This window comes from Danio rerio, chromosome 2 (assembly GCF_049306965.1).
Source record: "Danio rerio strain Tuebingen ecotype United States chromosome 2, GRCz12tu, whole genome shotgun sequence".
NCBI classification, from domain to species: domain Eukaryota; kingdom Metazoa; phylum Chordata; class Actinopteri; order Cypriniformes; family Danionidae; genus Danio; species Danio rerio.
Window position 1 is genome coordinate 3,079,857 of NC_133177.1, and position 14,090 is coordinate 3,093,946.

General features: G+C 38.9%; 2 protein-coding genes across 16 annotated transcripts in view; one reads left to right on the plus strand and one right to left on the minus strand.

Annotated features, from left to right (window-relative positions):
- LOC101882074 (leucine-rich repeat-containing protein 52) overlaps positions 1 to 4,398 on the plus strand; it is a 28,385-nt gene extending 23,987 nt beyond the window's left edge. For 3 of the 5 annotated variants that reach the window (XR_012390224.1, XM_073922524.1, XM_073922526.1), the window contains one exon: positions 4,028 to 4,398. Coding sequence is in view for 4 of the 5 variants with exons in the window: in XM_073922524.1 (XP_073778625.1) it covers positions 4,028 to 4,320 (293 nt within the window). In the remaining variant the exon portion in view is untranslated. Of the gene's footprint in view, positions 1 to 2,910; positions 3,591 to 4,027 lie in introns of those variants that run through there. The other 2 variants (XM_073922538.1, XM_021468450.3) reach the window with 1 other exon arrangement.
- A 361-nt stretch (positions 4,399 to 4,759) lies between these two features.
- Positions 4,760 to 14,090, minus strand: part of zyg11l (zyg-11 family member, cell cycle regulator, like) — a 29,975-nt gene continuing 20,644 nt past the window's right edge. For 2 of the 11 annotated variants that reach the window (XM_009296721.4, XM_690724.10), the window contains exons 11-15: positions 11,434 to 11,637; positions 10,926 to 10,978; positions 7,743 to 7,840; positions 6,710 to 6,859; positions 4,760 to 4,954 (exon numbers count right to left, since the gene is read on the minus strand). In XM_009296721.4, coding sequence (XP_009294996.1) covers positions 4,938 to 4,954; positions 6,710 to 6,859; positions 7,743 to 7,840; positions 10,926 to 10,978; positions 11,434 to 11,637 — 522 coding nt within the window. In that variant the 3' untranslated portion in view covers positions 4,760 to 4,937. Of the gene's footprint in view, positions 4,955 to 6,709; positions 6,860 to 7,742; positions 7,841 to 10,925; positions 11,185 to 11,413; positions 11,638 to 14,090 lie in introns of all 11 variants that reach the window. The other 9 variants (XR_012390179.1, XR_011005940.2, XR_012390185.1 and 6 more) reach the window with 5 other exon arrangements.

Sequence of the window (14,090 nt, forward strand, 5' to 3'; positions counted from 1 at the left end):
AATGTCCAGTTATAACCACTTATATTTAGGCTCCTAGTGGCTTCTTATTGCATAAAAACACATGGACACACACACACATACAAACTCACACACACACACACTCATAAAACAAACACAGGTACAGTGTGCGGAATAGGAATGCTACAGATAACGGCTGCTTTTAATTAGCACAGATGTTTCCCTCCAGTGCAGCTAATTATTTTGCTCTTAAATGAACATGCCACTTTTAACGCAACAATGCAAGATCAAACACAACTATAATCTCCCCTCTGCTCTAAGCTCTTCCAGCCCCTCATCTGCTGGCCTATTTTTATTCATTCATTTTTTACCTTTCGCTGGCTTTGTAGGGGCTTATTTAGAGCAGAGCCTAAACTAACTTTAACTGCAGACAGAAGGAGTGTATCACCACAGATTTTTACATTTTAATTGCATTAAAAATAGTCCACTTTACTTACTGTTAAAATATTTTGACACTTATATACAATATATTTAATAATATTTATATATATATATATATATATATATATATATATATATACACACACAGTGCTCAGCATAGAGTAAACCCCTCACAAATCTCTTTTAAATTCATATTTTTAATAGGAAGCTTTACAATATTATATTAGAGCATATACATTAGTTTAGTCAGAACTGAAGCCAAATCTTGAGCTAATCTAACAAAATAACTTATGATAAGGCTCCAAAAACTAGCACACTCAAATTTATATGTTATGGAAAAAAATATTAAATGCAAATTTCTAAAAAAGGAGAAAAATCAAGAGGCAAAAAAATGGTAGGTTGTATTTTTATTTTTGTTTGCAATATTTTGCTTGAATTTAATTGTTTTATCTTTTAATTTTTAAATGTGTTCGGTGACAAAAATATTATTTTAATAAATATATCTGTTTAATAAATCTGTTTTGTTTAAATGCACAAAAATACACTGCCTATATTCACTGAGAAATTGAGGAAAATATTAATTTTCAAAATGGGCTGTACTCAATTATGCTAATTTAACAACATAACTAAAGATAACGTAAACCCAAATTATTAAATATTAAATAAAATATTGATAAAGAGGAAAAATAAAGACACACATTAAAAAAAATCTAATTTAGTTGAAATTTTGTAGTTTATTTGAATCAAAATGTATAATCTTTCTATTATTAAAGATGTTTGTTTTTTTCTTCCATCAAATTTTTCTTTTATTTTGTATTTTTCGAACACAGAAAAACATGCTGTGGACAATCAGCATATAGCAAAGTGCATATATATACATACTAACCAATATACAGGTTGTTAAATAATAGTATTAATAATAGTGCCAGAAATAACAACAGCAGTGTCAATAAAAAGGAATAACTGAAGAGTAATGACAAGGACATACTAAAACAAATAAAAATAAGAAAATAAAATAAATTAATATATATACAAATACATATACACACATAAATACATGCACAGAAAACTAATTTCCAAACCAAAAAGGGCAATAAGCCAAATCTGTATTTAGGGTTAAGGAAGGGTAAACTTAAGCCGGTTAAAAATAAACAAATAGACGAATAATAGTAGACAAATAGAAATATTAAAGGTGTTTGTTAACCAAACTCTTATTTTAGTGAAAATAACTGTATAAAAAATGTTATATTATTTCAGATTATTGTCTAAATTCACTGAAAAATGTTTCAAAATGTTATATATTTTTAAATGTGATGACCTAAAGGCCTTTTTAGCTAAAAAAAATTGTTATTCTGAAAATTATATTAGTATAACACAAAAAATACCCTGAACTCATTCAGTCATTTTATTTTTAGCTTCGTCGCTTTATTAATCTGGGGTTGTCACAGCGGAATGAACCGCCAACTTATCCAGCATATGTTTTACACAGCGGATGCCCTTCCAGCTGCAACCCAGTACTGGGAAACACCCATACACTCTTATTCACACAAATACCCTACAGACAATTTAGCTTACCCAATTGACCTAAGCGCATGTGTTTGGCCTGAGAGGGAAACCGGAGCACCTATAACTATAATATACTTACCTAAAAATAAAAGTAATGCCTTACTTAACTATTATTTAGCAGAAAAGTCATTTAATAACAGTAATTAATTACATTCACGATACTTTTCAGTTTCCAAGTGAAAAGACAGAGTGAAGTGGAGCAGCAGCAGGAAGCGTGTCTCCTTACAGAAGCATAAACACAAAGAGTAAACGACTGTGACGAGTGACGAGTGTGAATTATTCAGCATGTCAGTGTGTAAGGTAACATAGTATGAAGAGATGCCAAAGGGCACTGTGTTGATTTGCACCACTGAATCAGCAATGCTCATTTCCATTGCTAAGAAGCTAACCTTTAAGATAGCATTTGATGACATTAACGGCCAGGTTTACCAACAGCTTGTACTTGTACACAAACTCTCTTGGCATTCAAAGACTTGTCAGGAATAATTAAAAATACAAAAAAAAGGTAGCGATTAAAAGGTGTGGACATTTATTTTGTGGCTGACCTCATTCTATATGCCATCCCAGGCTCATTATTGATGTGTACCCCTATATACATTTCTGCAGAGCACTAAATACGTCCCAGGAGCTACATTTTTTTTGTCGAATCCACCAGAGGGCGCTGTGTACGCTTTTTCAGATCTCAAATTTCTCTCGTAAGTGCCATTCAATGCATGCTGTTCTCACGTAAATCCACCAGAGGCCGCTGCCGCCTGACTGACTGACCGACTTATACCCCACACACCCCCTTCCCTAAACCTAACTCCAAAAGCAATCCAGAAAAACAAAAGCCCTCACAGCCACCTGATTTTTTACTACGTTTTCAGATTTTACCACATTCTCACACTCTTATTTACTTTTTTACTTTATTTTTTGGCTTTTGTTTGTGTTTTACCTGCTTTCCAGAACCGTTCCTCTCCAGACTCAAGTCCGCTGACGTACGTGGTGAGCTACTGGACAAACTGGTAACAGCAAAAAAGCCGTCCACATGGATTTAAGCGGTCAGCCCGTAACGTGAAAAGAAACAGAAGCTGTCGACGGCATCATACTGCTCCGTAGCGTTTGTTTTAAAGATGAAATGCAACCATACGTACATCTGGCTACATAATTTGTGATCCCCAGAAATGTATACAGGGCTACATTTTCAGAATGAGCCAGTGTTGGATGTATGAGTGCGGTTTTTCCCGCCTTCCGATATTGATTGACAGGCGTGTATTAACATGTCTTCATAGTAACTCGTATACATATGTCCACAGAACAGGATGTGCAAAGAAAGTGGGATTAAAAGATCTGATCCACCTCTCTGTGATCAGCTGCAGCTCAAGAATGAGTTTAAAACGTTTTTAAAAAGGTGCATATTTGTAATGGAATAAAAGCAGTAAAATTGATATGCAATTCATTACCACAGCCGCATAGAATCACTACTACTATATACGAGGATGCTTCGATCCCGCAACAGGACTTCCGCTTTGTTGATGTTGTATGTGGTTTGTTTTGTACAGTAGTATATGGATTTGGCAGTGTATATTAAATTGAATCCTGTCACATTTGCCTCAAGTAGACGTGCATAAACAATGCATACAGTTTGTGTGTGACTCATCATTTCAGAAAGGCTTGAATGAACCACACAAATACAACAAATAACATGAGTACTTTTGATTTTGACTAAGAAACTGGATTTCTGCATTATCCTTGTCTGTCTCTGTCACTGACTGCTGTTTATCTGACCTAACGTTAAAGAAACAGACAAGCATGTGGGAACGGTGGGCGGGACGAACTAGTTCATTTGCATTTAAATGCACAGACTACAAAAACAGCTCCACTTTCCTCTGACCCCAAAACTGGCATATTCTGCAGTGTATAATAAGTAATCTGATGGGTATTTTTAGCTTAAACTTCACACACACATTCTGGAGACACAAAACCTCACATCTTGTGAATGGGGTAAAATAGGAGCATTTGATATTTTTGTCATATCGCCGAGCCCTATTGTCATGTCTTTTCTTGTGTTTTATGGATCCAGAAGAGGGCCAGACGGTGTGTGATGGTCCGTCATACTTGCGCGGGCAGCGTCTCTCCGAATTGGGCCTTTGGTTGAGAAGACAGTGCCACCCCGGACTGGACCTTCAGGACTACCTGTTTTTCGTGGCCATCGGTTTTGTCATCTTTGGGATTGGCACAGTGCTGGCATGGGCTTTGGGCATGGTAATAGTGCTCTGCCAACGCTGTGTCAGATGGAGGAAGGACAGACCGAATGTTGACCTGATTGAAGAAGAGGACACTAAAAGTGGCATAACAGGCCATGACACATACTAGAATACACAACCCAGGCTCATTCTGATTATGTACCCCTGTATACATTTCTGGAGAATGCCAAATACATCCCAGGAGCTACGTTATTTTGCTGTTTTTGTTGTCGCGAATCCACCAGAGGCCGCTGTGTTTGTTTTTTCAGATCTCAAGTCTTTCTCTCGGGTGCCATTTGCGCCTGCTGTTCTCGTGTAAATCCACCAGAGGCCGCTGTGTTTGTTTTTCAGATCTCAAATCTTTCTCGCGGGTGCTACTTGCGCCTGCTGTTCTCATGTAAATCCACCAGAGGCCGCTATTGACTGATTGATTTACTGACTGACCAACAGACCGACCCCCTTTTCCTTAAACCCAACCAATAGTGTTTTAAAAAGCATGGATTGACCCACCCACCCACTTCCCTTTCTGTCCTACTTGCTTTGGGGATTTGGGGAAAAAAAACAATCACTTTTTTTTACAAGTTCACAAAATCCACATTTTAATAACAAACTGAAAACACATTATTTCTATTAGTTTAGCCAGAAAAAAACAAATGTACCAGCAGATAAATGTGCTGTGAAGAGTTATGAAAGGTTTCTGGCTGATGAATCCCTTCAGCATGTAGGATCCACTGTTTTTATACTTCCTCAGCGGACGGCCTTCACTAGAATAACAAGACCAAACAAGAAGAAATGATGGTAACACATTACAATAAGGTTGTATTCGTTAATATATTTACTCACATGAGCCGACACTGAACAATACATTCATTACAGTATTTATACATGTGTGTTAACATTAGTTATTGTGGTTTAGTTAAGATCACAAAGGGCAATATGCACAGCTAGTGTTTTTCAGCCAATGATGAGCTTCCGGTGAAAGCTTTATGTGGCTATTTTCAATTTCATAAGGTTCCTTTTACAGCATCGATGTTGTAGAGCACTAAAAGTGGCATAACAGGCCATGAATACACAACCCAGGCTCATTCTGATTATGTACCCCTGTATACATTTCTGGAGAATGCCAAATATATCCCAGGAGCTACGTTATTTTGCTGTTGCCGCGAATCCACCAGAGGGCGCTGTGTACGCTTTTTCAGATCTCAAATCTTTCTCGCGGGTGCCATTTGCGCCTGCTGTTCTCGTGTAAATCCACCAGAGGCCGCTATTAACTGATTGATTTACTGAATGACCAACAGACCGACCCCCTTTTCCTTAAACCCAACCAATAGTGTTTTAAAAAGCATGGATTGACCCGCCCACCCGCTTCCCTTTCTGTCCTACTTGCTTTCTGGGATTTGGGGAAAAAAACAATCACTTTTTTTTACAAGTTCACAAAATGCACATTTTAATAAACTGAAAACACATTATTTCTATTAGTTTAGCCAGAAAAAAACAAATGAAATCAGATCTTTTACGTGACATTTTTTGTATGGGATGACAATTCACCGAAAGCCCTGGGGCTGGCAGACTGAAATTCAAAGTCTGTGTGCAATACCCCATTCAGGCTATTACCTACTGGCTTATTACCTGCCTATTATTAAGATATGAAGATAAGATATGAAGATATGTGCATTGCTTATAAAGTATGATCTTATTCTGCATCCCTAATCTAGCCAAAACCTAAACCCAAGTAACACCAGCTAATTAGTAGTTCATTAAGCCAGTAGTGTTAGTTAATGGTTTGTTACCATGAATTATGACCTAAACTAAAAATGTTGCGGTTATGGATGATAAAATTGTTCATTATTAGTTCATATTAACTCAACAAGCATGACTTTTAAATTAAATAATGCATATGTTGAATTATGATTAATAAATGCAGTGCATGTATCGTTCATTGTTCATGTTAGTAAGTACATTAACTAATGACACCTTATTGTAAAGCGTGAGCAAAATTATATCTGTATTAGTTATAAATTAGTGAAAATACAGCTGAGTCAGAATTATTAGCCATCCTGTATTTATTTTCCCCTAATTTAAAGGAGAGAAGATTTGTTCAGCACATTTCTAATCATAATAGTTAATAACTCATTTCTAGATATTATAGACACTAGTATTCAGCTTAAAGTGACATGTAAAGGCTTAACTAGGGTAATTAGGGTAAAGTTAGGGTAATTAGGCAAGTCATTATATAACAGTGGTTTGTTCTGTGGACAATCAAAAACTAATATTGTTTAAAGGGGCTAATAATATTGACCTTAAAATGGCTTTTAAAAAATCTATTTTTAGCCAAAATAAAACAAATAAGACTTCCTCCAGAAGAAAAAATATTTTAGGAAATACTGTGAAAAATTCCTTGCTCTGTTTAACATCATTTGGGAAATACTTAAAAAAAAACTTCACAGGAGGGTGAATAATTTTGACTTCAGCTGTATATGGGAAACATCAACTTATAGGAATCTGGTTTAGTTTTAAACCTGTGTTTGTGGGATGCAGGTTTCTCTCCAGGATCTTGAGGATGCTTTCCACCAGACTCTTGACGTCGCTGTGGGTTTCTGCGTGGTGGATCAGGACCCTCAGTAAATCCGTTCCTCCTTCAGACTCCAGCATACTGCAGTACTGAGGGGCTACAACAACACCAGCACCGTTACAAAGTCAGCCTTCGACTTATTCATTCACTCGTGTTCTTTTTCGGCTTAGTCCCTTTATTAATCAAAGGTTGCCACACCGGAATGAACCGCCAGCTTATCCAGCATATGTTTTACACAGCAAATGCCTTCCAGCTGCAACCCATCAGAGGAAAACATTCATAAACACTCATTCACAAACAAACACTACAGACAATTTAGCTTTCCTAATTCCCTCTATAGCGCTTGTGTTTGGACTTGTGGTGGAAACCGGAGCACCCGGAGGAAACCCATGCCAACACGGGGAGAACATGCAAACTCCACACACAAATGCCAAGTGACTCAGCTGAGATTCGAAAACCCAATAGTCAAATCGCAAGATATGCAATATTCATTTTCCTTTGGCTTAGTCCCTTATTTATCAAGGGTTGCCACAGTGGAATGAACCGCCAACTATTCCGGCATATGTTTTACGCAGCGGAAGTACTGGAAAACACCCATACACACTCATTCACACACACACTCATACTCTATGACCAGTTTAGTTAATCTAATTCCCCAATTGCGCGTGTGTTTAGGCTGTGGGGGAGCACCTGGAGGAAACCCGAGAACATGCAAACTCCACACAGAAATGCCAACTGATCCAGCCGGGACTCGAACCAGCGGCCGTCTTGCTGTGAGGCCACAGAGCCAAGCATTTTGCAGTGTAAAGTACAGTCAAATGCAATATAATTTGCATGCTGGTCTTGCATAGAGACAGAAAAGTTCCTCATGCTAATGTGGCGTCTATTTTAATCTCTCATGCAAATTTGACGCACAGATCAGAAGACAGATACTTTAAAAACTGGTTTGAAAGTGACACGTCTGTTTTAGTGTTTGCTACCGTTCTGAGAGCAGAGGAACTGTATCGCCCACAGAGCCCACAGCTGAACACCAGAACTCTGACAGACATCCAGCAGAGGAAAAAACGGCTGGAACGTCCTGAGAAGACACAGAAAAGATGTACAGTCAGAGTTAATCGCCCTCCGGTGTAGTGGTTTTCTTTTTCAAATATTTCCCAAATGATATTGAGCAGATTCAGGAAATTTTCACAGTAATTCCTTTAATATTTTTTCTTCTGGAGAAAGTCTTATTTGTTTTATTTCGGCTAGAATAAAAGCAGTTTTTAATTTTTTAAAAATTATTTTTTACCACATTTTAAGGTCAAAATTATTAGCCCCCTTAAGCTATATTTTGGATTGTCTACAGAACAAGCCACTGTTATACAATGTCTTGCCTAATTACCCTAACTTTACCCTAATTTAGTTAAGCCTTTAAATATCACTTTAAGCTGAATACTAATAAAAAAAAGTCAAATATTATTTACTGTCATCCTGGCAAAGATAAAAGAAATCAGTTATTAGAAAAGAGTTATTAAGAATGAATATGAATACACTGCTAAATTGCTTTTCTTATGACTTTTTGTCTTGTTTCTAGTCAAAATATATAAAAATTCTTTAATCAAGAAGCATTTGTTAATCAAGTAAAGCATATTACCCAGTTTTCAGCAAAAATATGTGAAAATTAAAAGGGTTTTTCATTTAAACTAGCTAAATAAGCGAGGGGCGAGGGAGTGGTGCAGTAGGTAGTGCTGTCGCCTCACAGCAAGAAGGTCGCTGGGTCGCTGGTTCGAACCTCGGGTCAGTTGGCGTTTCTGTGTGGAGTTTGCATGTTTCCTCCGGGTGCTCCGGTTTCTCCCACAGTCCAAAGACATGCGGTACAGGTGAATTGGGTAGTCTAAATTGTCCTTAATGTATGAGTGTGTGTGTGTGGATGTTTCCCAGAGATGGGTTGCGGCTGGAAGGGCATCCGCTGCGTAAAAACTTGCTGGATAAGTTGGCGGTTCATTCCACTGTGGCGACCCCGGATTAATAAAGGGACTAAGCCGACAAGAAAATGAATGAATGAATGAATAAGCGAGAGGTGTCTGGATGCAGACCTGGTGCAGTGCAATTTGAGCTGCATCCAATGCCTTTTAATGCGCTCACCAACCCCACCCCTAACCCGACCCATCACCTGTCACTCACTAATACTGCTCAACCTCCTGGGCGTTTGGCCCTGCCTGGCCCGATAAAAGCCCTGGCTTGCGCTGGCCCGACAGTGGAAATGCGACTAGCCCATTGTTTCTGACATTGCATCGCTGAGTGATGCAATCTCAGCTTGTATCATAAAGGCTGCATCCAGATACTATTGGAATAAGCTGCCAATGGAGCACTACACACTGTTGTCCAGTAGGTGGCATGATTAGTTGGTTTTTAGTTTTGATGAACTTTTTCTTGTTTGTACTCAGGGGCGGATTTAACCAACAAGTGAGGTAATAGGGCACCGCATAGGGCTCCAGCACATCTGAGGGCCCCCAGTTGCATCATATTTTGTGTGGTGAGTGTCTATCAAAAACAAGTTTAACCATTATTATTACATCCATGCAGCCTCGTGCAGAGAATATTCAAGGGGCATGTGCAGGAAAAGATATTTGAAGGGGGGGTGGTGGGAAGGGGGGTAGTTGCGGGGCACTTCAGATGATTTTGGAAGGGCACTTTCTATCCAAGACTAAAAAGGGCATGTGCAGTGCACCGGTTGAGCCAGATGTGTGCGTGTGCCTGCATCCATGCAAATGTACCCCCCCTCCACACCTTCTTTCATGGATCAGTCCTGCAAATCAGATCAAGATTTAAGGTGCGTTCCACTTAATTTTAGTGAATAACCCAAGCATCACCTAAAATAAGTCTAAAAGATCTCTTAAGAAATTAAGTTAAATAATTATGCAATTATTTACATGATTATAAATATTAAATAAAAATAGTATTGTTTTTTTCCTGTCAAGCTGTTTATCCTGAAATTTTAAAAGTGACTGATATATTTGCTCTTTCTGGGAAATTTCTACTGAAAGTGTAGTTGTAATGTCATGTAATGTAATGTGTGTTTATATAGCGCATTTATTGTGCATGGCCATACACCCAAAGCGCTTCACAATCATGAGGGGGGGGTCTCTCCACACCACCACCAGTGTGCAGCATCCACTTGGATGATGCGACGGCAGCCACAGGACAACGGCACCAGTGCGCTCACCACACACCGGCTATTGGGACAGTGATAGAGCCAATTCAGTGGATGGGGATGATTGGGAGGCCATGATCGTATGGGCCGATAGAGGGACTTTGGCCAGGACACCGGGGTTACACCCCTGCTCTTTCACAAGGAGTGCCATGGGATTTTTAATGACCACAGAGAGTCAGGATCTCGGTTGATCATCTCATCCGAAAGACGGCGCCCACTGACAGTGTAGTGTCCCCTTCACTTTTACTGGGGCATTAGGACTCACACAGACCACAGGTTGAGCGCCCCCTGCTGGCCTCACTAACACCACTTCCAACAGCAACCGAGTGTTCCCTAGTGGTCTCCCATCCAGGAACTGACCAGGCTCAGCCCTGCTTAGCTTCAGTGAGTAACCGGTCTTGGGCTGCAGGGTGACATGGCTGTGGCCATATATTTTGGGAAAGGTTCACTTATTTTGGGAATGTCCTTTTGTTCAATCTTCGATTAAAATGCTTTTTTTAAAATGCTTTCATTATCCAAATTAATTTTAATCATTTATATTAACAGGCATCTTATTTCGGGGTTTACACTTAATTAATTGGATTATGATTGGATTAAATTTAATTCATTTAAATTGAATTATTTGGATAATTATATAGGAGAATTGAATAAACGAAATTGGCAATATTGGGCAGTACTGGGAAACATCCATACACACATTCTCACACACTCATACACGATGGCCAATTAGGTTAATCCAATTCACCTCTGTCACATGTCTTTGTACTGTGGGGGAAACCCAGGTCAACGTGAACATGCAAAACTGCACACAGAAATGCCAACTGACCCAGCTGGGGCTCGAACCAGTGACCTTCCAGCTGTGAGGCGACAGTGCCAACCACTGAGCCACCATGTCCCCTCATCATAATCATAATATATATTATTATTAAGTTCAATTTTTGCATAATGAATCATACATTAAAGCCCTTACCGGTAAGACACCATCACATGCTGAGGGGAACTCCATGACAGGATAGACGAGTGCTAAAAATGAAAGATTTCATGTGTAAACTTTTATAAAGCAGATAAAACAGACAGCATCAGGGAGACAGCGAGATTTCCAGAGGAGACATTTGCACAATATATGCTTGAAGACAGAATTATTAGCACATATTAGCAATATATTTTTTGGATTGTCTACAACAAGCCACTGTTATGCAATGACTTACACTAACTTTACCCTAATTAACCTAGTTAAGCCTTAAAATCTCAATTTAAGCTAGTAATAGTGTCTTAACAAACATCTAGTGATATATTATGTGCCGTCATCATGACAAAGATAAAATAAGACATTAGAAATGAGTTATTAAAACTATCATGATTAGAAATGTGTTGGAAAAATCTTCTCTCCTTCAAACAGAAATTGAGGGAATATATAGAGGTGGGCTCAGAATTCTGACTTCAACTGCACACACACACACACACACACACACACACACCAGTTGGTCCTGTACTGTGCAGCGCAGCTCCTCATCCAGACTCCACACGGGCCCCCTGACGGACACCAGATGAGCCAAAATCCCTCCAGCAAAGTAGCTGACATCCACCTCCACCAGCGGCAGGACCAGCAGCTGGAGAATGTGCTCCAGCAGCTCCTCGTTCATCAGCTCCGGCCGCAGATCCTCCACCTCCGCCACATTATTCTGGAGGGAAAACACACCGTCAGCGCTGAGCGACTGTCACAGAATCTAAAGGTCCTGTGAAATTAAAAGACATGTTTTAGATGCTAGATTTTAGGATATCTACAGTGCTCAGCATACAGTTGAAGTCAGAATTAATAGCCCCCCTGAATTATTAGACCCCGTTTATTTCTTACCCCAATTTCTATTTAATGGAGAGCAGATTTCTTCAACACATTTCTAAACATAATAGTTTTAATAACTCATTTCTAATAATGGATTTATTTTATCTTTGTCATGATGACAGTAAATAATATTTTACCAGATATTTTCAAGACACTTCTATACAGCTTAAAGTGACATTTAAAGGCTTAACTAGGTTAATTAGGGTAACTAGGCAGGTTAGAGTAATTAGGCAAGTTATTGTATAACAATGGTTTGTTCTGGAGACTATAGAGAAAAAAAAATAGCTTAAGGGGGCTAATAATTTTGTCCCTAAAATAGTGTTTAAAAAAATTAAAAACTGCTTTTATTCCAGCCGAAATAAAACAAATCAGACTTTCTCCAGAAGAAAAAAATATTATCAGACATACTGTGAAAATTCCCTTGCTCTGTTAAACATCATTTGGAAAATATTTAAAAAGAAAAAAAAATTGAAGGGGGCGAATAATTCTGACTTCAACTGTATATGAGTCCACCCCATTTTGAAAATGAACATTTTTATCCATTTCTCAGAGAATATAGGCAATGTACATTTACATTTAGTCATTTAGCAGACGATTTTATCCAAAGCAACTTACAAATGAGGACAATAGCCCCTTTCACACATACAGACCTTTCCGGAAAATTGCCGGCAATTTTCCGGAAAGGTTGTATGTGTGAACAGGTCCTTTTTGAAAATACCGGTAAATTCGTTCTGGCTATTTTCCGGAAAGAGAAGTTGTAACATTACCGGCAATTTGCCGGAATGCTGCGCTGTGTGAATGCAGAAGGAAGATTGACGTAATAAGCGCGTGCACGTCTAGAACGTGCTGACATGAGACGTCTGCTTTAGCCAATCACAGCAGTCAGACGCATTTACGTCCGCGCGGTTTGTGAGAATAAAAACCTTTGAATATTGTTCCAGACACATTTAGCTGCTAGAAGTTAGTCAGATCACGTTTATGTTTTCTTAATGCCAACTGTGTTAATAATCATCGATGAGATGCTTATGATAAGCCGTTGTTTGTTTACCTTCAAGCTTTGCGTGCGCCTATGAGCGCCTGCACACGCACATATTATGAACATCTCGACATGCGAAAGTGATCCTGCGAAAGTTGTTCACAATATTGATCATCCACAGAGTTTGTAATTTAGTCAAATGTTTACAAACACAAGCGCAGCCGTTTAAAGCTCATTTGTGGTGAATGATGTCAGAATTTACCGGTATTTTGGAATGGATGTGTGAATGCTCTTTTCCGGAAAATTTCCGTAACGTCCTCGCCTGTGTGAACAGCGCTTTTTTGAATATACCGGTAAAGTCATTCCGGAAATTTTCCAGATATTTACCGGTATCACTGTGTGAAAGGGGCTATAGACCTTCCCGGAAAATTACCGGCAATTTTCCGGAAAGGTTGTATGTGTGAACAGGCCCTTTTTAAAAATACCGGTAAATTCGTTCGGGCTATTTTCCGGAAAGAGAAGTTGTAAATTTACCGGTAATTTGCCGGATTGCTGCGCTGTGTGAATGCAGAAGGAAGATTACCGCAATAAGCGCGTCCACGTCTAGAACGTGCTGACGTGAGACACCTGCTTTAGCCAATCACAACAGTCGGACGCATTCACGTGCGCGCGGTTTATGAGAATAAAAGCCTTTGAATATTTTTCCAGACACCTTTAGCTGCTAGAAGTTAGTCAGATCACGTTTATATGTTCCTTCTTAATGCTAACTGTGTGAATAATTATCGATAAAATGTTTATGATAATCCGTTGTTTGTTTACCTTCAAGCTTTGCGTGTGCCCGTGAGCGCCCATAGCGCCAGCACACACACATATCATGAACATCTCGACATGCGAAAGTGTTTCTCTATGTTTTCAATGGAGTTGTACTCAATACTGATCCATCCGAAGAGTTTGTAATGTAGTCAAATGTTTACAAACACAAGCGCAGCCGTGTAGAGGTTATTTGTGGTGAATGATCTCAGAATTTACCGGTATTTTGGAATGGATGTGTGAATGCTCTTTTCCGGAAAATTTCCGTAACGTCCTCGCCTGTGTGAACAGCGCTTTTTTGAATATACCGGTAAAGTCGTTCCAGAAATTTTCAGGATATTTACCGGTATCACTGTGTGAAAGGGGCCAATGAGTAAGTGCTGTAGGCGAGTTTCAGGTGTGTAAAGTGTAAGAAGCAAAGCATTAGTAATATTGTGTTATTATTTTTTTTTTGTAGTGCAGTTAGCGGTGGAGTCAGAGAGGCAATTGCAGATTAGGAAGGGAAG